Source organism: Gadus chalcogrammus, chromosome 8, assembly GCF_026213295.1.
Source record: "Gadus chalcogrammus isolate NIFS_2021 chromosome 8, NIFS_Gcha_1.0, whole genome shotgun sequence".
Classification (NCBI taxonomy): domain Eukaryota; kingdom Metazoa; phylum Chordata; class Actinopteri; order Gadiformes; family Gadidae; genus Gadus; species Gadus chalcogrammus.
The window spans coordinates 11769085-11796854 of NC_079419.1; the positions used below are offsets into that span (position 1 = coordinate 11769085).

Here is a 27770-nt window from a genome sequence, read left to right on the forward strand (position 1 = left end):
GAGTAGATTGATTAACGAGTGCAGCTAATGAGAATTAAGGTTCAACTCAATAAGTCACAAAACAATTGTATTTCAGTAATAACTGTTTTGATATGGACGTCGACGTAAGTAAGCGAAAGCAATTCGACGTTATTTTCTGACCGTTTCTTTCTGACAAGCGGATGCGTAGTCGCATCATTCCGCCAGGCCGCTAGGAGATGCAATTGCAACCGGAGCAGCGTAGCACTGACAGGCCCACACCCACACGAGTTGTTGCTGTGGTTTCTGTATCACTCTCGTGTTGTCTAGAACTTTCCTGCTACTACAGGACTACTCCTCCACATCTCTTTCAAACACATGGCTGCCGAACGGCAAGTAACACAAACCCACATGATGATTTGTATTTTAACCTTTGTATCTAATGTCTTGATGGTTTGTCTCTGTTCCTTTTATAGCAGTTTTCCCGATAGCTTCATTGACGAGGACCCTCAGAAAGCTCTGGAGGTAAACATCAGACAACTTCAATCTCCCCTTTAGCTTTCAAGAGTTTAACCGAGGGTTATGTCGGTTACCGTTAACACACATTTCAGCGAGTGTATCTAGTGATTTATTTTATACATCCATTTACGTCAGTGTTGGCTAGCATTGTACTGTAGCTATGAGGCTACGTTATCTTTAGCTAGCCACCGTTAGCTCTCTGTTTACGGTGTTGTCGTCAATCCAAATCACGCAGATTAAACCACATGAACCGCTAGTTTACTAGCTGCCGGTGACTTATTTTAAAAAATGTAAACATACGCCACTAAACGCTGATAAAGTAGTCAGACTGTCAATAGCACAGCCCTGTTCCAGATTGCTGTCAATAAATACTGCATGCATACTGTGGGAAGTGTATAGTGAAGTATTGTTGCCGAAGGAAGTTATTCCATATAATAGCAACTACCCACACTATCTATTGGGAAAATGCATTCCTTGTTTGTTTTTTGCGATAGATCTTTTTTTTTGTTATGGCTTCACACATGCCTAAACATTGTTTGTCAGAAAAGCAGCACACTGCAAGTGCATTAATAATGATCCATTATAAATTAATTTCTAGAACCTGTGCAAGTTGTACAACCACTATCCGACCAGAACACTTTTATATTGGTTACTGGTTTGATGAACCAAAGATGAGAGCTAACTATGTGCAAATCTTAATTTCTTACAGGAGTTGAATGAGGCCTTGGAAGCTAGCTCCGACAATGCACAGTGGTTGTGCCAGCGTGCCTATGCCCACATACTCGTCAAAAACTACAGCCGTGAGTTCACTTTAGAACTGGTTTTCAAGAGATATATGTTCCATTACACCACCATGGTCAGGGGCAGCATATGGACTGGCTACAGTGCTGGTATCCCTGCTAACATGTACTGGGGTTAATTCCCAAAGTCCATTGTAAGACATTGTCTATGTTGAGATGTAAATCAGCCATGATTTCAGTTCAACCCACTCTGGGTCGCTGTGCATGCGTGTTTTTGGGCAGCTGGTGATCCATTGAATTCCAAACGAGTTTTTAGCAACTCCCATAGCTGTATCTTTTTTTTTGGTCAACACAAGTTGGTGCATATGAACTGCCTTGGCTAGATATTTTACTCAAATAGTGCACACAAACATTCGGGCTGGGTGATCGAATTTTGATTGTAATTTCGATTTTAGCGTCAAACGATCACTAAACTAATATAATCAAGTTTTAGATTTATTTATTTAGATTTTATAGAACAGCTGGATACATATCTGTAGATTATTTTATATTTGAACATTTTATTTTTGACCATTTTGTATTTTTGAATAAATACATCATGTTTTTAAACTAAAAAATTACAGCTACTTCTAGTGTACTGTACACTGTCTGCAAAGTGTACACTGCGTTACTTCAAAACATATTCCGATCACTTTAAGTCTATAAATTTCACTTTAGCTGATTATAGACAATATAATATCATAAGACAATGTTATTCTTCTGCTCAATGAAACACTGTCGGCCTCTTGCATGGCAGAAAGATGATTGTCTTTCGCTGTTGTGTAGAAAAAGAAACTCATTGAAACAAGCCCCGATGCTGACCTGTTGCTATGCCCAGCTAGACCTTTTACTTGTCATTAAGTTGGTTCAAGGGAAGCTGTGATCAACTATTCTAGTGGTTTTCCTAACTTAATATGCTTCGCTGTTACTTAAGAAAGGGGGAAAATGCGAGTTCTAAACCAAACAAGGCTCACAGATCACACTTTGGATGAATATGGACTCCCTCGTAAAAGAGATTCTGAATCTCAATGGGATTATTCCTGGTAAAATAAAAAATAAAATGAAATATCTAAAGACGCGGCAAAAGGGTAGTTTAAATTATTTGGCCTTATATTTGTTTCGACCAAACATTGTTGGTGGTGCTTAATAACAGGACGGCAAACCCTAGTCAACTGTAAACAGTGGCTGTATAGGTCGTGTTAGAAATACACTCATTAAAATCACCTTCTGAAAGCTTTATCCACCCGCGCAATCTAGTTCATCTTTGGCTGAATATCTCTGTAATGAAACAGTAAACTAGGTTTTAATCCGTTCCTTCTAGTGTCCGTTTTTCTTTTTGTACCGCTGGAGCCGAAATTTAAAGAGTGTTTGTCTGTGCGTGTGTGTATGTGTGTGTGTGTGTGACAATAAAAAAGCCACTGCTGAATACAAGGGCCTCTCAGCTGTTCGATAGACAGAAAATACTTAAAGAAAAACTAGAATATGCACGAAAACTAAGCTTCTACTAAGCTAAGAAAATTAATACTGATGTATGATGATGCTGTGTGTGTGCGTGCTTATGTTTGAATAGTTGCCATTGACGATGCCAAGCGAGCCAGTCACCTGAAACCCAACCTTCCATTGGCCTTCCTGCGGAGAGGGTACGTTTTGTTGAGTCACGCATACTTATTTTTAATTATTGATTGCATTTCCCGTATCATATTTAAAAGTTCTGCAAGATTTTTGTAGTATTTAGAGTATACGTTGAAATAACGAAATGATGACACTGTTAATCCTGTGAAGGGAATTCACATTTACAATTTGCTGTTGCAGCGGCAAATTGTAGAAAAATAAACACACAGTGCAAGGCCTGATAATAATTATAAGTTACAAGATGTTTATACATATAAGACCACAGCGAATGGGCTTTGGAAAGTAATAAATAAACAACGTTTTTATGAATAAGCTGTTCCCCAGTTGCATTTATGGTATAAAATACAGATCTGGCACAGATGATCAAAGATGAACAGGCAGCTTTTTTCATATTATACTGTCTATATTTAATTATTAATCTGTAAGGAAGCTTGTACAAGGACAAACTTTCAATGTTGCAGCCTCTCATAAGAGTAACAGTAATGTTACCCTAATGGATTCAACCACTTAACTCTCTCTCTCTCTCTCTCTCTCTCTCTCTCTCTCTCTCTCTCTCTCTCTCTCTCTCTCTCTCTCTCGCTCTCGCTCTCGCTCTCTCTTCCCCCCCGTATGCCTGCAGAATAGCAGAGTACCACCTGACCCAGTATGAGTCATCACATGCAGCCTTCACTCAGGGCCTTCAGCTGGACAGTGAGTACACACCGGCCCAACGTCTGGGGGGGGGGGGGGGAAGAGGGTATGACATCATCGTGCACTAAACTTCCTTACCCTCCGAGTGTCCTTCCCTCTTTTTATTTTTTATCAGTCCTATGCCTCCATCAGATGTAGAAGGGCTTGATGTTCATCCTAGAATGCTCATCCTTTTTATCCTTTGTAGTTTCTCCGGATGGGAATTGTAGTCCATTTTATTCAGGTATCCCCAAATCAAAAAACAATAAGCTATAATTGCTTTGTTGTTAATTCACTCTATTGATCCTCAATGGGAAATGTGGGAGTCAACACCTCAGAATAAGAGGACAGTAAAGCTATTAAAAAAAAAAAAAAAAAAACATTAATAAATGAATACAGTACCTTACTCAATATCGACACCAAGTCACTAATCACCAGCGCTTAATAGCTCATTTTATTTATTCATGTGTTCTGCTAGTAAACATACGACTCCAGGTCCCTTCATATCCCTGTTGGATGCACATTTATTCAGAGCAGGCCGCCGTAGTGATCCGGATCACAAATCATGTTTACTTACATCCTACTGGTGTGAGTAAGTGCCTCTGTGCATTCATCTCATGTTTCCTCATTCATCACTGACATCCCAATGAACTGAACGGCCTCTGTGTGAGGCATTGCTCTCCGAGGCAGGGAAATGGTGGGTTTATTGACTTCAGAGAGGACATTGTCTCCCACCCCGTCTGTCATGCAAGCACATGCCAACCGAGATATTGGAAAGGAATGACCTTGGAAGAGCTTTGTTGATTGCGATATAGGGCGGGGAAAAAAACGCCAGACAGGAATCTTGAAAGTGCTTGAAACTGAAACCTTGCCCGGCAACAGACTTTAAATATGCGAATCATAAGCCATGCTCTTCCCCTTGCTGTGTTCCTCAGGTTCTGACAAATCCTTTCAGATATGGATCCAGCGCAGCGAAGAGATGATTGGCAGTAAGTAAACGATATTTGTTTTTTGAATTCCAGCAATGTTCTGCTAAAACCGTTCTGCTAAAGACCCCATCAAAGGGTGTGTGTGTGTGTGTGTGTGTGTGTGTGTGTGTGTGTGTGTGTGTGTGTGTGTGTGTGTGTGTGTGTGTGTGTGTGTGTGTGTGTGTGTGTGTGTGTGTGTGTGTGTGTGTGTGTGTGTGTGTGTGTGTGTGTGCGTGCGCTTGTTTACCTCATCTCTGACACACATGCATGCGTGCGCGCGCACACGCTTGCCCCCATGGCATGTCTTCAGTGTGATGTTCAAAAGCACAAGCTGAAATTAACCCAACACCCTCTCCTCCCGCTCCGTACCCTCACGCCTGCTTTATATGCCCCATGTGCGTGTGAGCGAGCTGTAAGTCTCCGCCCCGCTACATGAAAGAAGTGTGCCCCCCCCCCCCCCCCCCCCCTCCCGACTCTGGCTGCTGTCGTCTCTCCACCAGAACCACCCTGGCAGGTTTCCACCGGCACTGTGTTTGCACCACTGACAAACAGGGCTCCTGGGTACCCCAACATACACACATCACATACACAACCCATCACATACACAACACATCACATACACAACACATCACATACACAACCCATCACATACACAACACATCACATACACAACACATCACATACACAACCCATCACATACACAACCCATCACATACACAACACATCACATACACAACCCATCACATACACAACACATCACATACACAACCCATCACATACACAACACATCACATACACAACCCATCACATACACAACACATCACATACACAACCCATCACATACACAACACATCACATACACAACACATCACATACACAACACATCACATACACACCTTCCCATCCCAAACCTCTGTCTTCCCTGTTTGGAATACGTTCCGGACATTAGAAGCATCATGAATGTTTCTCTGATTGCACACACACACACACACACACACACACACACACACACACACACACACACACACACACACACACACACACACACACACACACACACACACACACACACACACACACACACACACGTACACACACACACGTACACACGTACACACGTACACACACGTACACACGTGTCTCAGGGGTTCTGATGAGCTGGCTAAATAATGCATGACAACGTGCTGGTTAACTGCTCAGGACAGACCCGGGCTCGCTGGGCCTGTAGTGGGCGGGTCAGCAGCGCTGGTAAACAAGTGTATGCGGGTGATTGATTAGTAAACGGTAGCACGCTTTGACATGAAAGCAAGGCCTTTGATCAGCTCCGAGCAGGGAGTTGCCTGAATTATGCTGGATGTGTAACGACCAGCCGATATGGAGAGCTTGTTTACGCGGTTGGGTCCGCCTCCTGCACAAATCCAAAGTGGATCGGACTGAGTTGTTTTGTTCTCTTCTGTTTATTCTATCTCTAACGGATCCAATCCGCTGTGTAATTATTTGGTGTGGGTTTATCTAGCGCGGGCTACGCAAGGTAACCGTGTGTATGTTTATGCCGGAGTCAGTGCTCAAGTGTTTTTCGCGGAGCAGCCCCAGCTGTGAGCATCACAGGAGCTGCAGCTGGGGTGCGCACCGTATGTAGGCTAACTATTATATGAAGGGCGAGATGAATGATGATGTGCTGGCGCATTGTCCTCCTCATGGAAATTGAACGCATTTTATTTTATTACAAAAAATAACCCAATACGGATTTTCACTGTCTGTATTCGTTAACAATTGGTATATTCACTCTCTTGCTCTCTGTCTTTGTCTTTGTCCCTGTCTCTCTTTTCGTCTCGTTTTCTGTCTCTGTCTCCACCTCTGTCTCCGTTTCTCTCTCTGTCTCGCTCTCATTTATATCTACATTTTATTTATTTATTTGTGTATATATATTTTCTCTCTCTCATATATTTATTCTCTCTTTTTCTCCAGAGCAACAGAGTCAGAAGGACAGCTCGGACAGGGTGAGTGTCTCTACCTAGCCACCGGGGGGCACTGTTGCTCTGGGCTACTGGGAGCCTGGGGCCACACTGCCCACAAGGAACTGTTTTGCCATGAAGATGTTGTTTGTTGTTGAAATAACTCTTCATCTCTTTTACATTAACACATAACACATGCTTATTTTATGATGTATGTTCATGTTTTATTCCCCGTCAGACTGACCAACAGACAACTACGCCTCCTCCTGTCAAGTAAGAACATATTTAACCCCCGGGTTACAAGCCTGAAATCTCAGCATGTGTGAATATTTCATAGTGTTTTTCTATAATTATATTTCTTAGTTACAGTTACTGCTGTGTAAACATACTGTGTTACCAACCTGTGTATGTTATTGTGTCTGGTCCTGTACTGATCGGTTTCCATAGATACGACTGGTACCAGACAGAGTCTCAAGTCATTGTGACGATCATGGCCAAAAACGTCCCCAAGGATGGAGTGTCTGTGAACTTTGCAGAGAGAGGGGTATGTTCTCACTCCTGAATGCACTTAAAGACCAGCCACAACGCACTTAAACCCTGCCACAATGCACTTAAACCCTGCCACAATGCACTTTATCCCAGCCACCACAACAAATTTGAACTAGCTACTACACACTTAGATCCAGCCCCTACAACACCCTCAAAACCAGCCACTACAACACACTCAAAACCAGCCACAACAACACACTTGAAACCAGCCGCAACAACACACTTAGAATCATCCACAACAACACACTTAAATCCAGCTACAACACACATAAATCCAGCTGCAACATCACACTTAAAGCCATCCACAACAACACTCTTACATCCAGCCACAACACACTTAAATTGTGCCAGGTCACACTTAAAATCAGCCACAACAATACTCTTAAAACTAGCCAAAGCAAACCTGAAACCAGGCACAACGTAACATTAAAATTGAACCACAGAACACTTAAAACCAGCCACAACACACTTAAAGCCAGCCAACAACAACACTCTTAAAACCATTCAGTACACACCTCAAACAAGCATCAAATAATGTGTGTGTGTGTGTGTGTGTGTGTGTGTGTGTGTGTGTGTGTGTGTGTGTGTGTGTGTGTGTGTGTGTGTGTGTGTGTGTGTGTGTGTGTGTGTGTGTGTGTGTGTGTGTGTGTGTGTGTGTGTGTGTGTCCATGCACACTCATTTTGTGCATGTAACACAAGGAAAATCATAGGACTTTGAGGGGTGTCCTGAGGCGAAAGGCATTAGATAGTTATTCTCACTGTGTGTCTCACACACGCAGTGAATCACACTCTTTCCCCAGTCCCCAGGGGAGACAACCGTACCTCCAGTGGTGCCTTGTTACCCCGTCCCCCAAGTGCAGATCTGAGAGCAGTTTACCCTCTCCGGGTTCCCAGCTTGCTAATTGAGTGTAGTCGGAGAGCGAAGCAGCGCTAGGATCAGTGGAAGAGCCCTCCGGGGAGAGAGGAAGGGAGAAGCTCCCTTTTATTCTCCCTTTCTTTGGTCTCGTTCCTTGTTTTTCCTTTCTGCGTTCCCTCGCTCCTTTTCCAGGATAAGGGGGGGAGTGAGGGGGGAGGGTAACTGCACCCCCCCCCCCCCCCCCCCAGTGGGGAACGGCTTTGTGTTTCACTTAACAGCAAACTGAATTTATATCGAAAGCAAAACGAAAAATTGCAGGATGTAATGGGCGGCGATGATTGGCCTGCCTCCCACTTTATGTATGGCTGCTGTATATGTATGGCAGAAGGTGTTTTCTGCACCTCGCACGAGGGCTGCTGGATCTGAATGACGGCACTTCCAATTATCTGCACCGGTGACCCGCTCCGTGTCGGTTATGTGCCCAAGAGTCGTGTACGGGAATTCAACCACCGAATATTAAACGATTATTTGTCGAATTTTAAATGAATTATAACCTTTTTTAGAATCCTTTTTTAATGTTATTCTTTTCTTCTTTCTTTTTTACATTCTATCTCCTGAGGGTGTTCTTTAGTTTTTTAACTTTTCAAAGGCCCTTCCCCCCCCCCTTTCATGTGCAAGTCAGAAAGCGTCAGGGTAATCGGTGACACCCCCTCGTTACTCGTGCTTTACCACGACAGCGTACTTTGTGTTCCGAGCACTTCTTTGGACGCCGAGTGGTGGTTGGGACCCCGCGGGCGGTTGGAGCACCGCACTGCCAACCATGAACCCCAAGGGCTGGTCTCAGGAGAGACCCAACCCTGGGGGGTGGCTGGTCTGACATCACCCCAGGGGTCTGCGATTACGCACGGGGGGCACGGCTCACACATTAAAACCTTCATCCTGACTCGGGAGTACAATCACACCACATATCAGCGAACATTTCGGAGACGCCAGAAGTACCCGATCTACACGTGTATCTATTAAGCGGGCTTTGTAGGAAGCGATAGTCGTACTTGGTGAGTCATCACTCACTCTGGGGAAGAGTGAGAGATGAAGGCATTGAGGAGAGTCCCCCAGCTGTGGTCCTGATGCCCACCCCTCATTCCCCCCCCCCCCCCCCCCTTTGAGTGACAGGCTGTTAGGAGCTGTCTGCAGCCTCCGTCAAGACACAGACACGCGCACACGCACACACACACACGTGCGCATCCTCCGTCCCTCAGCGGTCACGCCCTGGCCGTGGGCGACGGAGACGGGGAACCGGCTGGCGTGACGCCAGGCCGGACGAATATTCCCATGGACACGCTGACACTTTCCTTCTCTGTCCTGCTCTCTCTCTATGTCTCTCTGTCTCCCTCGCTCTCTCTGCCTGTCCATCCGTATCTGCTCTTGATGCTGTTCTGGTGTCATTTCAATCATATATCTGTGGTTGTTTTTGCAAAATGCTTCATTTTTACTTGGCCGTTTTTGCAGACAAACTTGTGTTCTTCAACCAGACCCGGTCAGGTTTTGGGTCATGGAGCGACGGAACGATCGAGTAGGCTAAGAGCAGCGGCGTCTCCATGGAGACGGGTGTATCAGAACTCAGATCTCCGGAACAACTCTTGAGTTATCACAACCACCTTGTTTTTAAAAAGTCATGCAAAACCTTGGAGGCGCAAGAAGTGCTGAAAAGGCAGCTGGGCGAGCTGTAGAGCCTTCCTGTCCGCGACGAGTACGCTGCCCGCTTGGGTACGGAGGGGGGGTTTCTCTGGAGCGCTACGGGTGGGGGAGGGGTCTGTTGGTGATGAAATGAACTCGGTTAATAAGCTTATTTGTGATTAGTGCTAAGGGGGTGTTGAATTGAGCTTCGGGGTAGTGTGTTGAATATTTCATATATTTTTAAGGGTGGTTTGTTTAAAACCCTTGACTGTAACTTTCCTAATGCAGCCTTTCACTCCACACAAAAAATACCTCAAAGAGAAAGTTTCTCAAAAATAAAACAGCGAGTCAATCCATCGTGTGTGTGTGTGTGTGTGTGTGTGTGTGTGTGTGTGTGTGTGTGTGTGTGTGTGTGTGTGTGTGTGTGTGTGTGTGTGTGTGTGTGTGTGTGTGTGTGTGTGTGTGTGTGTGTGTGTGTGTGTGTGTGTGTCCGGTCTCACTGTGTGTCCCCTCTCCTCTGTCCAGCTCTCGGCGACGGTGCCTTTGACCTCAGGGGACAATTTCAGCCTCGACCTCCACCTCCTCCACCCCATCGTCTCCCAGCAGAGCACCTTCAAGGTCCTTACAACCAAGGTACCAGACACACACACACACACACCCCTACCCCTTTCGCTCTCCGTCCGTCCCTCTCTCCTGACCCATCACTCACAGCCCCTTGTCCTCTCTTGACCTGTCGCTCCATCAAACTCTCGTCAATCCCCCCCCCACACACACACGCGCGCATGCACGCACGTGCGTGCAGACGCACACGCACACACCCCTACCTAGCTAGCTCTAGGATTAGGATAACATTGACACCCATCTAAGCTCACTTGACATTGCTCCTGTGGCTTATTGCTTTAGGTCACTGCTAGCACTAGGTGGGTGATATGTTACTGCTTGAGCGCGCTAGCCTTACGCTACAGTCCCCGCTTACCACTTTGGCGTACCATCCCCCTAGCAGGCAACATGCTATAGACACGGGGGATTGCTTTAGGGAACTAGCCTGCAAGCAGCGCGACACGCTAGAGTCCCAGCTAACCGCTTAAGCGTACCATCCTCCGAGCAGGCTATATGCTATTGACACAGGCTATTGCTTTAGGGAGCTAGCTTTCAATCAGACTACATGCTACAGACAAGGCTAACTGCTTTGCGAACCATCCTTCGAGCAGGCTACACGCTACAGACATAGCTTACTGCTTTAGCATGCTATCCTTCAAGGCGGCTACGGACACAGCTTACCGCTTGAGCATTCTACGTACCGCTGCTAATACAACTTCTACCTTGAGTCGGCACCCAATCTGATTGCGTACTGCTGGGTTCTGTTTGAAGGATGAGCCTCTTATCACATCCTCGGATGTAATTAAAAAGAGCAGAAGTAAATCCTTAGCGATACAACGGCTTTAGCATCACACCGACACCTGTGATGGTCTCTTTGATACTCGGTGTTACCACCCCCAGATTAAAATCTAAAGCTACTCCGCGCCCCAGACAGGGAGGGGGTTGGCGGTTGCTTCCTTTTTAAAATTCCTTTTTAATACTGTTTAAAACCTGTAGCCGAGTGGTTAAAAACGTGTAGCGGAGTTGAAGGCTAATAGGGGAGTTGGGAATTCTGGGGCTTATTTTTTTTTTTCATACTTTGCTCATGCTGATTGGTTAGCCCCAGTTCATCTCTCGGGCGATTAGGGGGAGCTTCGAGCTTTTGTTAAAAAAAAAGGAAGAAGAAAAATCGACACACTCCCAATTCACTCATGCATGTGAAGGTACACACACACACACACACATTTTACTGGTGAGGACCTTGACTTTACACACACACACACACACACACACACACACACACACACACACACACACACACACACACACACACACACACACACACACACACACACACACACACACACACACACACACACACACACACACACACACACACAAAGCCCCCGTCCTCTGAGGGCTCCTTGGCGCCGTGGAAGGTGATAACGGGCCTAATGAGGAGGACGGGTCCGTTTTAGCGGGAGCTAAATTAGTGTGTGTTCAGGAGGATGTGGGTTAATGAGAGGGAGAACGAGAGAGCGAGAGCTCCCGGGCCGGCTGGATGAGTGCTGGCTCAGGGCTTCCATTAGAGACTCTCCACCTGTCCCGTCCCATCCATCCCCATTCAAATCCTTTCATTTGACGGACAGCTCTGTGGCTCGACCCGCCAGCGCGCTAACCACACAGTCGATACAAACGGCGGTGACCCCGGGTTCGATCTGACCTCTGCGTTCCTATGCTACACGTCCTTCCCCCCCCCCTCGCTTTCAATCAATTTCCCTGTCCGTCATCACTGTTTTGAAGGCATTAAAGCACTAAGAATGATCGTAACAAATGTGTATATTTAAATAATAAACCCCTTTATTTGAATTATGTGGGTATTGGCATTCTTGTCGTGTCCCCCAAGAAAGCCCATTAATCCATCTTCATAAAAGTTGTGATTTATCTGGTTGTTTTAATTATTGGCAGCCCTGGCTTGCCGCAGAAATTATGGACGAGGTTTTTCCGTCAGAGATCGCGATTGTGTGAATATTTGGCCTCGCTCGTAGCTGTGACTGGGATGGTCCTTGGATCAAATTCAAAATTGGACAGATCAGCCTCTGGCAATATTAATTAATGTTGCTCTTGATGTCACTTCTAATACACACTGCGTGCTGAGTGTAGTTTTTTTAAAACTGTCAAGCCAAGCACACAAAAGCCAGCGCAGATTTATCTGGTGGATGCTCTTTTACAAAATCCCCTTTCATTCGTTTTATGAGAGCCAAAAACCATTGTTTCTTTGGTCTTAAAAATGTCTGTTGAGAAGCCTCCATTCACAGAGCACAATAGCCATCATAAAGGCTCATGATAAAGGTTTTCTAATAAGGATATTTGCTAATGGATAATAATGATTTCTAATCATGGTTTCCATTGAGACTACCTGAAAACAAGAATACTCCTTGCTCTCTGCTCAGAGAGCAAGGAGTATTCATGTATTCAGGTGGTCACAACAGAAACATACTGTTTCTGGGAACGCAAGAGCAGAACCAAAAGAGTCTCTCTCTCTCTCTCTCTCTCCCTCTCTCTCTCCCCATCTCTCTCTCTCCCTCTCTCCCTCTCCCCTCCACCCGCTCTTTAAAGAGTTCCTGTGCCAGAAAAAATAAAAGCACATGCAATGAGTGGTCATTTACTCACACAGACACACACACACACCAAGTTGTTCAAAGTTTCCCACTCGCGCACATCACTCATTCACTCCCTTTTCCATGGCAACAGTGGACAGGCCATGCCGACAGCGCACGTGGGCTGCAGCTTAAACAAGAGCTCAGTCTGAGAGAGACCAGGGGGTGGGGCTTAGTCTCTCTCGCTCTTGCTCTCGCTCTCTCTCAAATCTCTTTGCTTTTCTCTCTTTCTCTCATTGTCATTATCTCTCGCTCTCTCTGTCTGTCTGTCTCTCTGTCACTCAATGACTCACATGCACACTTACACACACACAAACCACTTTCTCTTGACCTGACTCGCTCTCTCTCTTCCTCTCGCTTTCCCTTTCTCTCCTGACCTGTCGCTTTTTCTATCCGTCTCTCTCTCTCTCGCTCCTCCCTCCTTTTCCTCTCGCATTCGCTCTCCTTATCTGTCAAACCCCCTTCACTGCTCTCTCTTACTTGCACATACACACAGGTGTATACACACCCACACAGACACACCCCCACACACACACAGCTACCGCGGGGATAACATTGACACTCATCCGAGCTTTGGGAGGAGGTGTTGGGGGGGTGGGGGTGGGGGTGGTGGGAGTAGAGGTGGAGGCTGGGGGTGGTGGAGGTGCTGGAGAGGTGGGGGGGCCATGGTCTAAGCTTTCCTTCTCCATCACAAAGCCCCGAGTGTTCTCTGGTCCACTGGGCTCCACGGGTCTGTGGGGCTACACACACGTACGCACACACGCACACACTCACCCACTCACTCACGCACACACTCACAGACACATGCTCACACACAGGTTAGCAGCATTCTTGTCGAGAAGGGAATGCTGAATAGAAATGACTCGGGTTAGGTGTGTGTGTGTGTGTGTGTGTGTGTGTGTGTGTGTGTGTGTGTGTGTGTGTGTGTGTGTTGGGGGGCACTGACATGCATATATGCAGCTAAGGGGCTGGCTTATCTTTCTCCATACGTGTTGGATTGAAATGGGTTGTTTTTATTTATTTATTTGTGATGGGGTTTAATGGAGGCGGTGGGAAGCTGGGGAGCGCGGTCAGATGAACCTCCTGAATCAGCACATTGACTTGCATGCGTAATGAGCTCTGTCCCCTGAGCTGTTGAGTTCCCTGTCTGTCTTCACGTCTCCCACTCTCTCTGTCTATGTGTCCCTATCTCCATATCTCCTCTCTTTCTCTTGCTCTCTGTCTGTCTATCTGTCTGTCTCTCGCTTTTTCTCTTGCCGTCTCTCGGTCTATCTCTCGCTCTCTCTCTCTCTATCTCTCGCTCTGTCCATTTCACTCTATACCTCTCTTTCCTCTTTCATTCTAAGGTTTCCCATCTCTCTCGCCGTGTCGTTCTGTCCCCTGTTCTCTCCCTCTCTCTTTCGCACTCTGTTCTTGTCTCTCTCCCTCTTTCTCTGGCACTGTTTATCTCCCCATCTGTCTCTCTGTGTTTTGCTCCGGTTCTTTCTCGCTGTCTCTGCGTCAGAGTCTCTCTGTCTCTCTCTCTCTGTCTCTCTCTCTCTCTGTCTCTCTCTCCTTCTGGGTGCTACCCTCTAATAGGCTGCCCTCCACTCTGTTTACGCTTCATCTCCTCAAAAAAGTTAGCAGGCAGGGGCTAAGCCACACACGCACACACACACAAAAAAAACGCACACATGCAATGTAAATACCTGCACGGAAGCTGCACATATACACAGTGTACCCTAAATACCCTCTCACAGTGTGTGTGTGTGTGTGTGTGTGTGTGTGTGTGTGTGTGTGTGTGTGTGTGTGTGTGTGTGTGTGTGTGTGTGTGTGTGTGTGTGTGTGTGTGTGTGTGTGTGTGTGTGTGCTGGCCTTAGCACATTATCGTCAGAACGACCTCCTCCTGTCCTCCACCCTGACAGACATTCCAACCCCAAGGGTCACCGCGGCAACAGGGAGCCAATTACACACCAGTGTGTTTGATCAGAACCGACGGACACACACACGCACACAGATACACAACCACAAAGACACAGATGCACCACCGCAACACAATGGTTCCAAGCTCTCCGCTGTGCCACTCACTCCCGGGGTTCCAAACTCATTTTCTCTGCATGTCTCTGCTTCACTTGGCCTGTTAGCATCTCTCTGCTTCACTTAGCCTGTCTGTCAGAGGGCTGCAGAGACCTTCTGGTGACTCAATCAGTGATAAAACAAAGACATGTTTAGTCCAGATGTTTGTTTTGGGATCCGTCGAGATTTCCGAAAGCATAAAACGGTAGCGACAGCTGATCCCAACAGTGTGTGTGTGTGTGTGTGTGTGTGTGTGTGTGTGTGTGTGTGTGTGTGTGTGTGAGAGAGAGGGGGGGGGGGGGGTCTTTGGCCCCTAGGCTTCTGTGGGTGGTTGCCCTGTTTGTGGCTTTGCTGTCACATCATTTTAGTTGCTGTTGCCCCCGTCTGTGACACACACACACACATACTCACACAAACAGAGGGGCATTGCGTGGCCTTTAACACAGATGTGGCAGCAGATTAATGTTGTATGCTTATGGAACACTTGTACACACCCAGACACACACACAGAGGTTCATGCCCACCACGGGGAAAGTGCATGGCCCACACCACTTATCTCCACGCACATACAGTCACGCTGAGCTGCACCAAGAGACACACACACACACACGGGTGATCTATCAGTGTAGGAGCACCTGGAAGAGCGCTCACCTCTGCTGAACACACGGTCTCCTGCTGCACGCCTCCTCACTCCCACCTCTCTCTCTGACTCTCTCTGTCTCTCTCTGCCATCTCTCTCTCTCTCTCTCTCTCTCTCTCTCTCTCTCTCTCTCTCTCTCTCTCTCTCTCTCTCTCTCTCTCTCTCTCTCTCTCTCTCTCTCTCTCTCTCTCTCTCTCTCTCTCTCTCTCTCTCTCTCTCTCTCTCTCTCTCTCTTCCTCTAATCCCCGTTCTCACTATACCTCTGTCTTGCCCAACTCTCTACCTCTCCATCCATCCTTTGCTCAATCTGTTGTTCTTGCTACCTGCCTGTGTTTCTATTTTCGTATCTCTCCCCTTAATGGTCCCCGTTCTACCTGTCTGTCCTTGTGCTCTCACTCTCACTGTCTCTCTCTGTGCCTGTGCTCTCTCACTTTGTCTCTCTCGGTCTGTCCCTGTGCTCTCTCTCTGTCTCTCTCTCTCCGTCCCTATGCTCTCTCTCTCTCTCTCTCTCTCTCTCTCTCTCTCTCTCTCTCTCTCTCTCTCTCTCTCTCTCTCTCTCTCTCTCTCTCTCTCTCTCTCTCTCTCTCTCTCTCTCTCTCTCGTGTGTGTCTCTGTGTCTGTCTCTCTCTCCGTCCCTATGCTGTCTCTCTGTCGACACCTTCATAAATGAATCATCTCATTGCCCAGCAGAGCAGAAATGTTCTGTAATTGCACAGACACACCGGCGCTGATTGCACACACACACACACACACACAGATGTTTTACATATTAATCCCATACACACCCTGGTGTACGGCACACACTGCAGCTTGCGTGTCTGCCTGGCATGTAGCCTGTCAACCGGGCTCAGCGTTAACACTGTGTGTGTGTGTGTGTGTGTGTGTGTGTGTGTGTGTGTGTGTGTGTGTGTGTGTGTGTGTGTGTGTGTGTGTGTGTGTGTGTGTGTGTGTGTGTGTGTGTGTGTGTGTGTGTGTGTCACACCCTCGTTCTCCTCGCTCCTAGTTTTCCTCGCTCTACCATTATTCTGGTGGTTTAATGATTTGGCCCAGATGCTGCTGCGAGGAGTTAGCATCCCTCACACCCACGCACACCCACACGTGCGAGACGAATACACACACACACACACACACACACACACACACACACACACACACACACACACACACACACACACACACACACACACACACACACACACACACACACACACACACACACACACACACACCTGGCTGTCAGACAACTCGTTAGTGCAGTATTTCTGTCAGAATGGTCTGAGATTGAGCTGTGCCCCGGCATAGACCCACTGATGCGCTCCCGAGTCGCTCTGTCTCACACACACACGCACACACACACACACACTGTCAGGGCGACGGCCTATTGTCAGCAGGCAGCAGCTCCCGCTGGCCTGGTAACAAGGCTGTGTTCATCTCCTGCAGCTGTGTTGGGCTCACGCTCCGCTACAAGGCTGCGGAGGACGAAGCATGACGGCCCAAGAGTGAACGCAAATGATGAACTCTCTAAACATGTGCATCCCGTTCTGCTCCTCCTCCTGTTCCTCCTACACAAACTCCTCCTCAGGTGGAGATCAAGATGAAGAAGATGGAAGCCATCAGGTGGGAGAAGCTGGAAGGAGAAGGACAGGAGCCCACCATTAAGCACTTCAACCCCAGTCAGTATAAAACCATCTCTCTCTCTCTTTCTTCCTTCTCGTCTATCTTTCTGTCCATTGCTGTCTTTCTCTCGCTCACTCTCTCCTTCTCCTCTTTTTTCGTCTCTCCCTCTCCCTCTCCCTCCCCCTCTCCCTCTCCCTCTCCTATGTTGTGTTATGTGTTATTTCCCTGATGAAACACAGCATTCGCTCTGCTGCCGTTTCATCAGGTCGACCCTGAAGGTAGGCAGGGGTGAGAGAGAGGTGTGATGGCTCAGGATGACTCAGGATTTACACTCCTACCTACGCCCGTCCATTACTGTCACGAGTAGTACTTACGTAAGGCTGTGTGTGTGTGTGTGTGGGGGCAGTTAAAGTTGTCCTTGTCAGCTTCGGGGTGTGGAAGAGATGTTTAGATTGGATTCGTAAAAAAGTTAAAAGTTTTATCTATTTTTTTGGCCGTCACCTTGAATGAACAGGCAGCGACCCGCCTGCCGCCCCGGCTCGAATTAATCTCCCGAAAACGGCGTAACGTGACTTGCATGAACGTAGGTTATCTCTTTGTTGTTTAGTATTTCCGCGGCGGCGCTACAAGTCAGCCCCCGGCCGGACACGGCTCTGATACGGATGTCTTCCGCCTGGGTTCACGGCGAAAAAGTCGCCGCCGACCGTATCTTCTGTTGCCACGCGACGTTCTCCAGACCGAACAGAACGCCGACAACGGGAAAACCTTGGGACGGTTTCCCACTCGTCGTTTGACCGATGCTATTTCCCCCCCCTCCCCCCTAGACGAGATCCCGTCGTCCTCCCAGAGTGTGGGCAAGTGGGACAAGATGGTGGTGGACATCAGCGAGGAGGAGAAGCAGGAGAAGCTGGAGGGCGACGCTGCACTCAACAAGCTCTTCCAGCAGATCTACTCGGACGGCTCGGATGAGGTCAAGCGCGCCATGAACAAGTCCTTCGTAAGTAGAACGCCAATCGTTATCCAGCATCGCCGCCGCCGGCGACGTCAAACGCTGGTTGTTTTCGATGTTGGTGTCGGCTTGTTGGAGCCATTGGTTAAAGGGCGATCAGATCTGTGATCAAAACATCGTCACCGTCTCTCCTGGCTCCCCTGAAACACCCGTTATCAATGTTTGTTAGTCAAAGACGCTTTCGTTGGGCCGATTATGCCCGAGAGCATCGTGGCTGCCGTGAACATTAAAGGTAACATTTTATACCACCAGGTGTGAGTGATTAGCCGTTACAAGCCGGTGTGAAAATCTGCCTCTTCTGACACAAGTGGGCGTGTCCACCTAGATGTCAGACGGATAGATGAGCAACGTTTGCTACACTCCACTGGGTAGGCTGGTAGACTGATATACCCAGCACACATCTAGGTGGACACGCCCACTTGTGATGTCAGAAAGGGCCGCTTTTCAACGGCTTGTAACGGCTAATCACACACCTGGTGGTATAATATGTGATCTTTGACAATAGCTATAGTGCCCTTTGTTCTGTCCTGAGACGGACAGCGCTGTAAGGATAACCATCCCCAGATTATAGCAGCAACCAATGTTTCAGTGAGGCCAGGGGAGCCCCCGATGGTTGGCCCCCCCAGACTGGAGGTCCAGGGGGGCTTTGGTCACTAACAGGTGGGAGGATTGCCTCGCGGTCCGGGCGCCTCCCAAGACGGAAGGCTCCTGGTTATCCCTCGACATCTTTGTTTAGGATGGCTAACCCCCACCTGCTCATGAACAACCTGCATCTAAATACAAATCACATGCTCACTTTGGATAACAGCGTCTTCTCTATAGTTCATACAACATTGTAATGAATCAGATTTTCTTCACCAAAAGCTGAATAAATTACCTCATTTGGTGGCAAAAAACGTTGGGTTTTAGGTTTGAGCTAAAAGCTTCTGCCCGGTTGGTGGTGGGATTAATGTGCGTCCATAAATTTGAAGTGACAGAATCTCCGCTTGGCAAACACAAACAAAAATATTAAAAGAATCCTTTCTCAAACTTTAGACAAAGCACGGGATTTGGACTAGACGCATTATTATTATTTTTTAGCATTCAGGGTTGGTTGCCAATTCCTTTGTGTGTTTTAAAGTGAACCAGATTAATGAGCCTTTGTTAGGCGGCCCGAAAAAGTTCTGTTCCTTCATACACTTAATTAATGTGGATGTGTTTTTTTTAAAAACAAGCGGCAAGGAGATGCTGAGCGGAAATTTGAAATCAGACCGCGGCCATGAAAACAGAACATTATCCGTGATTAGTTCTACCATCTATAATTACATCCCAGCGACTCTTTTCCTCCAATAAAATGGAAATGAATAAGCTGCAGCTGGAAGCCGCCAGTCCACCATTTTTAACCACTGTTAAAACCCGGAGAGGCTTTTGGGTAGTCGTGAGGCTCCGTACTCAGCGTCCTGGACCTGAACTGTGTCTCTATCACCCCCCCCCCCCCCCCCCCAGATGGAGTCAGGTGGTACGGTCCTGAGCACCAACTGGACGGATGTGGGCAAGAGAAATGTGGATATAAGTCCGCCCGACGATGCAGAGTTCAAGAAGTACTGAGCAGCCCTCCAGGCCCCTCGCTCTCTCGCTCTCTCCTTTTCCCTCTTTCTCTCTATCGCTCCTGCTCTTTCCCTCTTTCTCTCTATCGCTCCTGCTCTTTCCCTCTTTCTCTCTATCGCTCCTGCTCTTTCTTTCTCTCTCTCGCTGTCCTTCTTATCCTTTCTTTCTGTTCCCCCTCCTCCTCTCTCTCCTTTATCCTCCACCACCTCTCCTTAGTGGAGGTCACTGCTCCTGAATGCCCGCCATGTTGTACTCGGGGGGGAGGGGGGCCCCCCCCTCTCTGCCGTCTGTCCCCGAGGGCCGTCGGGCCGGTGTGTCTGGCCGTCGCCACAGCCGAGCGGACCCCGGGCAGGAACCACGGAGCCACATAAAGTCAGATGCTCCTCGCCGCGCTCCGGGAAGCAGCCATGGAACGCCGGGCCGTGGGGGGGGGGGGGTCACAGGGGGGCGGGGGGTGGAGACCTGGAGACCTTTTTGTGTACGTTCTGGTGAATCATCATATCTGATTTGTAGGAGAAATGAAAATTGTATTGTGGGCTCTAGTGAAGAAACGGCAGCGGAACAGTAAAGTGTTTATTTTTGGACTCCTTTTGTTTGATCGCCTACCAAGCCTTTCCTACTGGGACCTGGGGAGGGGGGCTGCCATTGAACCCCCTGCCCTTGTGTAAAATAAATAGAAAGATTTAATGATTCATTGTAGACCCCTACGGATGACGTCTCAGTATGCGTGGTTGATTTCTCTAGTGCCGTTTCTCTACACAGTGAGAGGGGCTGGGGTCCTGATAGGATTATAACCAAACTATTGGAGCTTGGTTAGAACCGTGGAGTCTCCCAAGCCATGCCAACCATTAGGGCGATGGCTTCAAGCCATGCCAACCAATGGGGCGATGGCTTCAAGCCATGCCATCCAATGAGGGCAATGGTTTCAAGCCATGCCAACCAATCGGGCGATGGCTTCAAGCCAGGCCAACCAATGGGGTGCCATGGCCCTGTCCTTCTCTAGCGTGATTCTACTAACCCTGGGTGTAAATATTAATAAGAATAAAAAGCAAAAGGACATACCGTTTGGCTCGCACACCCTTCTGTTATTTTGTTACCAAACCCTTCACAAGAGGCCTCAGGGAAAGGACATTCAACACAACGCGGGCGGGCTGCCAGAATACCGAGGGGTGGGGGGTGAGGAGGGAGGAGATCCATGTTCCGGGCCCTGGGTCTGAGCAGTCATGGGGAGCGGCTGGAACACCATTACGTGCTTCCCCCAGCGTCACGTATGCACGGTGGCTCTAGCCCGGGCCGGCAACGCACGCACGCCAGCATTAATATGGATCAGTCGACAAAACCACATCAAGCAGCTCGCTCCCAGTGTGTCGACATTAAATTCATAGCGCTCCGTTTCATCTCTCGTGACGATCAAACGCCCCATCGCGTGGCTCCGGGTGTGGAATCTATAGCCTTTCCAGCGCTACCCTATCTCACACATGCACGCACACTCTCTCTCACACACACACACACGCACACGCACACACAGCGCCTTCACCCTACCCCCCCGCCCCTCCCTTCTTCTCCAGCCCGGAGCAGAGGCTTCTGTGACATCAAACGGAGCTAAGCGCTTTGCATCGTGGGTAAGATCTGGGGAAGTGTGACGGCTGCACGGGGTCTTTAGTCTCATTAAAGAGTTCTGGAAATGGAACTTGGAGCCGTGGAAGGGTTCTAGAATGTCCCCCCTCTGCTCAGCCGCTGCTGGGACACTACCAGATGTGACACATCCCGGGGATAAGAGTCGGAGTGGATGTCCCTTTTGTTTCATAGCCCTGGAAACAGGACGGTGTCTCTGTGTGCATTGTGGGTGACACTTGCAGGACATTTATTAAAGGCAGAACAAATTTCCTTTTTAAAAGAAAAGAAATACTTTATTCATTGATATTGCACTGACAAATTGTTTCTTTAATGTAGATAAATATACGTTGCTAGAAAAAAACATATTTTGTATGTATATTTGTGTAGAGTGTGTGTGTGAGTTGGCTACACAGAAGCAAAAGAGAAATGTTTCATAGGTGTGCTGGAAGGTAATGACACTAGCTCACTCACACACGGCAGACAGTAGACCTTTTTCACTGGAGTCATTTATGTTTAAAATGAAACAGGTTTGAAAATGCATCATTCATCATTAATGTATTTTTTTGTCGATCAAGTATGATCGACAAAAAAAACTAAATTATAAATACCTTCAGATACCCTGGATCTGCTCCGTGGAGCTTTACAGACCTCACTACGCGGACGCGAACCCGCCGGATCGTTAATGGGTTCACTGAATGTTAAGAAGTTAACTCTGTTTTTCCCGCGGTCTATAAAACGGTGCTATTAATTTTTATTCATCTTCAATTAGACGAGCGTTTGATTATTCACTAAGCGGTGATGCGGCCGGATGGAAGCACCGTCTACACGCAACACGCGTTGCGTCCTAGATTCCCTGTACTGCGCAGCCCAGCGGACAGGCTTCCGGAAAGCTCTGAGCAGCCAGCGACACCTCAACCGAAATAGACACCCCACTCGCACGCTCTCCCACTCTCCCCCTCAAGGTTGGTAACCCATTGTGTGTTGTGACCTATGACCCCACGTGTAAGTGTCAATGGCAAAAAAAATACGCCCTTCGGTTGAGTCAGATAGTTTTGGACAAAAAGGGAGTAGCCAACACATTAAAAAAACAGTTGAAATGTACAAGTAAAGACTTTTAAAAACAGCGGACAGATCATAAGGCACCTGGTATCAAACATTCAAACCCATGTTGCGCCACCCGCTCACGTAAACTCTATGGGCGGGGCCGGGGGGAGACGTTTCCCCGGAACCCCGCCTCCTTTCCCTCCCCCTCCCACTCTCCTTGCAATCCTCCTTTCCCCAAACGACACTCCGGGCTCCTTCAGAGGGGTCTCGACCCGGCCGGGGGTGTGGGTGTGGCCGGGTTAGACCACGCCCAGGATGCGGGCCATCCACCAGGTGCAGGGCATGATGGCGCGGCAGACCACGCGGCAGCCGCGGTAGTGGTAGGGCCAGGGCTCGTAGCCGCCGAGGGGCTCGCACACGCGCTGGCACTGGGTGTAGCTCCGCCGGCACTCGGCGCAGCAGATACCCAGGTGGTCCAGCATGGGGTCGAAGGTCATGGTGCCCTCCTCGCCCTCCAGGCCTCTCTGTAAGGGGGGATGGGGGGGGGGGGGGGGGGATGGGGAAGAAGAAGAAGATGATGAGAGGGAGAGCAGCAGCAGTCGTAGTCGTTCTGTGGTCATTGCACATACAGGCGTGGTCGGGGGTTTTCGGGGGGGGAAGTGAGCACAGCCCCGCGCCGCCGCCGCAGCCGCAGCCGTTGTTGTTTTTGTTGTGATGCTCGGGAGCGCCGCGTTTCAGACCAATTAAAGATGCCTTCCGACAGGCGGCGGGGAGGGCAACTCGTCAGATGTTGGTTTTTGTTGTCAAATATTTTCTTTTTCAAGGCACGCAGCTCGCTGTAGCCTCTCCCCCACACCCCCCCCCCCCCCCCCCCCCCCCACCCTGCCGCCTGCCTCGGCGAGCCCACCCCCTCGTCTGCGCCTGTCAAGACACTGTGTGTGTGTGTGTGTGTGTGTGTGTGTGTGTGTGTGTTTGTAGGAGGGGGGGTGTGTACGCTTCATTCTCATAGGGGGGGATGGAAGGGACAGGGGCGGATTAGCAAGCCGGAGCCCTAGCATAGGGACGTGTGTGTGTGTGTGTGTGTGTGTGTGTGTGTAGGGTTGTGCGGCGAGGGCATGAGGGGGGCATGGCGACTGTGGGAGGGGGTGGGGTGGGGTGCAATCACGCCCAGAATTATTCACAGAGCTTTAACTTCTAAAATAAAAAGTGTGTGTTTGTATGTTTGCTTGGTTGGCCTGTGTGTTTGGTGTGTGTGTTTGGTGTGTGTGTTCAGTGTGTGTGTGTGGGGGGGGTTGTGTGTGTGTGTAGGGGGGGAGAGGAGGGGGGGGGGGGGGGGTCTTGAGAAACGCATCCCACATATGCCGCTTTTCCACCGCACATGTAGCTCGACTCGACACAACACGACTCGACACGACTCGACACGGTAGCAGCGCGGGTGCTTTTCCACCGCAAATAGTACCTCCGGGACGTGGGCGGGGTCGTCTGCGCGAAAGGGCCGTGACGTATTTTTGTACGCGACGCAAACAACACCTACGTAACCCACACATGGACAGAACCCACATAACAACAATGGAGAACATCGATGCGATGGTATTCGTGTTCGTATTATTAGCTGGCATGTTGAAGAAGTGGAATATGTTGGCTGCGGCGCTACTATGGCTGTTCTATCGTTACCAGCATGGTTGCCATGTCGCTCTCGTGACTTCGTCACACTCTCTGGCCAATCAGTGGCCGGCCGTCTGCCGACGTCACATTTTAGCATCGGCTCAGCCGCTTGGAACCTAGAGCGAGGCGGTACTAGAAAAAGCAGCCACTTGAGGTACTAGATCGCGGTGGAAACGCAAAAAAGGCGAGCTGAGTCGAGTCGAGTCGAGTCGTGTCGAGCTGGTACCATGCAGTGGAAAAGCGGCAATACACACACATAAAGAAGGAGCAAATGCAGACCAACACACACTCTGAATCGAGAGCGTATCCCCTGAACCCGGGCCCTCCCCCGTGTGACCCCCAGCATCTGCCAGTGCTCAGCCAGCTGTGAGAGACCCCCTCTCCAGGTGTAGCCCCCACATAGACCACCGGGTCCCCAACAGAACAGATCCCCATTAGACCACCAGACCCCCCAATGGACCAGACCACATGGAGACCACATGTAGACCAGACCCCCAATAGACCAGACCCCCAGTAGACCAGACCCCCAATAGACCAGACCCCCAATAGACCAGACCCCCAATAGACCAGACCCCCAGTAGACCAGACCCCCTGTAGACCAGACCCCCAGTAGACCAGACCCCAAGTAGACCAGACCCCCAGTAGACCAGACCCCCAATAGACCAGACCCCCAGTAGACTAGACCCCCAGTAGACCAGACCCCCTGTAGACCAGACCCCCAGTAGACCAGACCCCCAGTAGACCAGACCCCCAGTAGACCAGACCCCCTGTAGACCAGACCCCCAGTAGACCAGACCCCCTGTAGACCAGACCCCCCAGTAGATCAGACCCCCAGTAGACCAGACCCCCTGTAGACCAGACCCCCAGTAGACCACCAATGTTCCGCTGCTCCAGGCTACACACCACATTTGGAAAACCTAAATGCAGAAATCCAGAACAAGATCCAAAGATGACGACCGATCTCAGCCTGTATTGAACTACGCATTACAATCTCCTCCCTCAGAGAACATATTTTCATGAATATTGTGTCGTGATTGGTCGAAAATAACATGGATCCGGTTGTGGATTTCTAGACCCGGCTACTCAGGAACGAGCCAATGAGCCAACAGTGTGTTTGAGAGCCTCACATGGTAGGGGTTCTCCGGGTTAAACTCCGCCTCCACGTCCTCTTCCTCCTCCAATCCCGGGGCCTGGCGACGGCGGCGGCGTTGAGCCTCGTCGGCACTCCTCTTCTTCTGTCCGCCTGCGGGGGTACACCATCATCATCATCATCATCATCATCATCATCCTCATCCTCCTGAGCCTCAGTGCGAGGGTCGCGACCCCTCATTTGTCGGGTCGTTGTATTTAACGAGGAGATTAAAGGAGAACGAATGAGCTGCCACGGGATTTGGCAGAGCCACGCGACGTTCGCTCTCATTTCCTTTTTTTTATGTGACATCAATTGATAGTAAATATCTGTTAGTGCACCAGCCAACGGCGTATTTAAAATAAATAAATAGAAGCGCTGGAGGATAAAACAACAAACAACAACCTATAATTCACTGGTGGTTACGGAGCAAAACAAAATTAAAACTGGGTCTTAAATTCCAGTCTTGGTGTTGTTGACTATCAGCCGTCACCATGACACCTTCTATGGATCGACTTCAGCCTTTCTACGGTTGCTTTGATGCAAGGAGACTTACAGGGAACTTTAGATAAACATAGTTTAGGGAATGACAGAGGTTAGGGCATGTGACTCAAGATGGCCGACTGGTTAGACCTCCAGACCCTTGCTGCTGTGAGTCCGACACCCTGACCATGACTATACCATGACGCTCGGTTTCTGGGCCTACCAGAGGTGTAGGTTGGGCGGAGCCAGAAGATGGGCAGGTCACCGCACAAGTCCTTGATCTTGCTGCTGAGGAAGGCGGAGTCAGCGAGGGGCGTGTCGCCCGCAATCCAGATCAGGGAGTCCTCCTCAAACTTGGCCGGCATTACCTCGTCCTCCTACAAGGTGAGAGGGAAGGGTTTATGACAAAGGTCTACAAGCAGAAGAGGCAGGGGAAACCAGTAAGTGGCGTTAAAGCTAGGGTCGGCAATTTATTTAAGAAGCACTTTTTGTTCATATTTATTCGAATATTCTTTACATCTCGACAGCAATCAATAAATCAAATGCCTTGATATAAAGGTGAGTATACTTTCAAAATTTAGCTAAGTCTGGCTGGTTTATCTGAAGTGCCTATTCCCTAGCTTTAATAATAATAATCGTGGTTAAAAAGAGCTTTTCAAGGCATGGAATTTGCTTGACATCATGTGTTTCACTATATTACACTCATTTTGTCGAGTCTCCGAATCGGTCTTCATGTATTTCAAAATAAACCTCTGTTCCCCTGCTCTGCTCAAACTCTCTAACCCACATTAGCGTCGCTGCTAATCGCGACATGGCGTGCTGTCATAGCGACAGAGACCCCCCCCCCCCCCCTTCCCGGTACGGTCTGTACTAGGAGACAGGTCGCTGCTCCGCGCCACGTCAAGACTCATTAAAAACATCTCAGGGATGGAGACGCTTATGGACTAAAAATAGGAAACATCCCAATCTCCCCTTCTCGTGTCACTCTCTCTCTCTACCTTTCTCTCTCTCGTTCCACCTCACTCTTTGCCTCTTGCTCTCTCTCTCTCTCTCTCTCTCTCTCTCTCTCTCTCTCTCTCTCTCTCTCTCTCTCTCTCTCCTCTCTACCTCTCTCTCTTCTCTCTCTGCCTCTCTCTCTTCTCTCTCTCTCTCTCTCTCTCTCTCTCTCTCTCTCCCTCTCTACCTCTCTCTCTTTCTCTCTCTGCCTCTCTCTCTCTCTCTCTCTCTCTCTCTCTCTCTCCTCTCTACCTCTCTCTTTCTCTCTCTCTCTCTCTCTCTCTCTCTCTCTCTCTCTCTCTCTCTCTCTCTCTCTCTCTCTCTCTCTCTCTCTCTCTCTCTCTCTCTCTCTCTCTACCTATCGCTCTCTCTACTTCACTCTCTTTGACACTCTACCTCTCTCTCATTCTCTCTCTCCACCCTCTCTCTCTTCCTCTCTCTCGTTCTTTTTAATAGCCACAGATAAAAACTAATGAGCTATCCGGTGGAGAGAGAGATTCTGCTAACACAACACACACACACACACACACACACACACACACACACACACACACACACACACACACACACACACACGCAGTGTGAGTCTTCCCTGTCAGCAGCCCTGCGGGGGATGAAACGGAGGGGGGGGGGGGCTCTTATAGCAGCGAGCCACTCGCCAGACAGATGTTTGCCCAGCGCTATTCGTTAACCTCCTTGTGTGTGTGTGTATGTATGTTTTTGTTTGCCTGTGTATGAGTATGTGTGTACGTGTGGAATGACTGAATGTGTGTGTGCGTGTGTGTGTGGGATTTTTGTGTTTGCTTGTGTCCGTGTGTATAAGTGTGTGTGTATACGTGTGTGTGTGTGTGTGTTTGTTTATGTTTTTGTTTGCCTGTATGTGTATGTTTGTGTTTGCATGTGTTTTGTATGTGTGTGTGTGTGTGTGTGTGTGTGTGTGTGTGTGTGTGTGTGTGTGTGTGTGAATGATTAAATGTGTGTGTGTGTGTGTGTGTGGTGTGTGTGTCTATGTGTGTGTGTGTGTGTATGTGTGTGTTGGGGTGTATGAGTATGTTTGTACGTGTGTGTGAATGATTAAATGTGTCTGTGTGTGTGTGTGTATTTCTGGTTTGTGTGTAAGTTTGTGT

At 48.7% G+C, this 27770-nt stretch overlaps 2 protein-coding genes across 2 annotated transcripts in view; one reads left to right on the top strand and one right to left on the bottom strand.

The window, feature by feature from the left end:
- Positions 1 to 229: 229 nt before the first annotated feature.
- Positions 230 to 20804, top strand: sugt1 (SGT1 homolog, MIS12 kinetochore complex assembly cochaperone). Its single transcript, XM_056596318.1, has 13 exons — positions 230 to 350; positions 435 to 483; positions 1187 to 1277; positions 2827 to 2896; positions 3508 to 3578; positions 4493 to 4546; positions 6494 to 6525; positions 6719 to 6753; positions 6928 to 7024; positions 10088 to 10195; positions 17079 to 17169; positions 17938 to 18110; positions 19608 to 20804. The coding sequence occupies exons 1-13, from the start codon at positions 337 to 339 to the stop codon at positions 19707 to 19709; spliced, it is 987 nt and encodes a 328-aa protein (XP_056452293.1). The 5' UTR covers positions 230 to 336; the 3' UTR covers positions 19710 to 20804.
- A 794-nt stretch (positions 20805 to 21598) lies between these two features.
- The window catches only part of LOC130387686 (leukocyte cell-derived chemotaxin 1-like), a 9564-nt gene continuing 3392 nt past the window's right edge, over positions 21599 to 27770 (bottom strand). The window contains exons 5-7 of the mRNA XM_056596891.1: positions 25871 to 26024; positions 25163 to 25278; positions 21599 to 22894 (exon numbers count right to left, since the gene is read on the bottom strand). Coding sequence (XP_056452866.1) covers positions 22670 to 22894; positions 25163 to 25278; positions 25871 to 26024 — 495 coding nt within the window. The 3' untranslated portion in view covers positions 21599 to 22669. The remainder of the gene's footprint in view (positions 22895 to 25162; positions 25279 to 25870; positions 26025 to 27770) is intronic.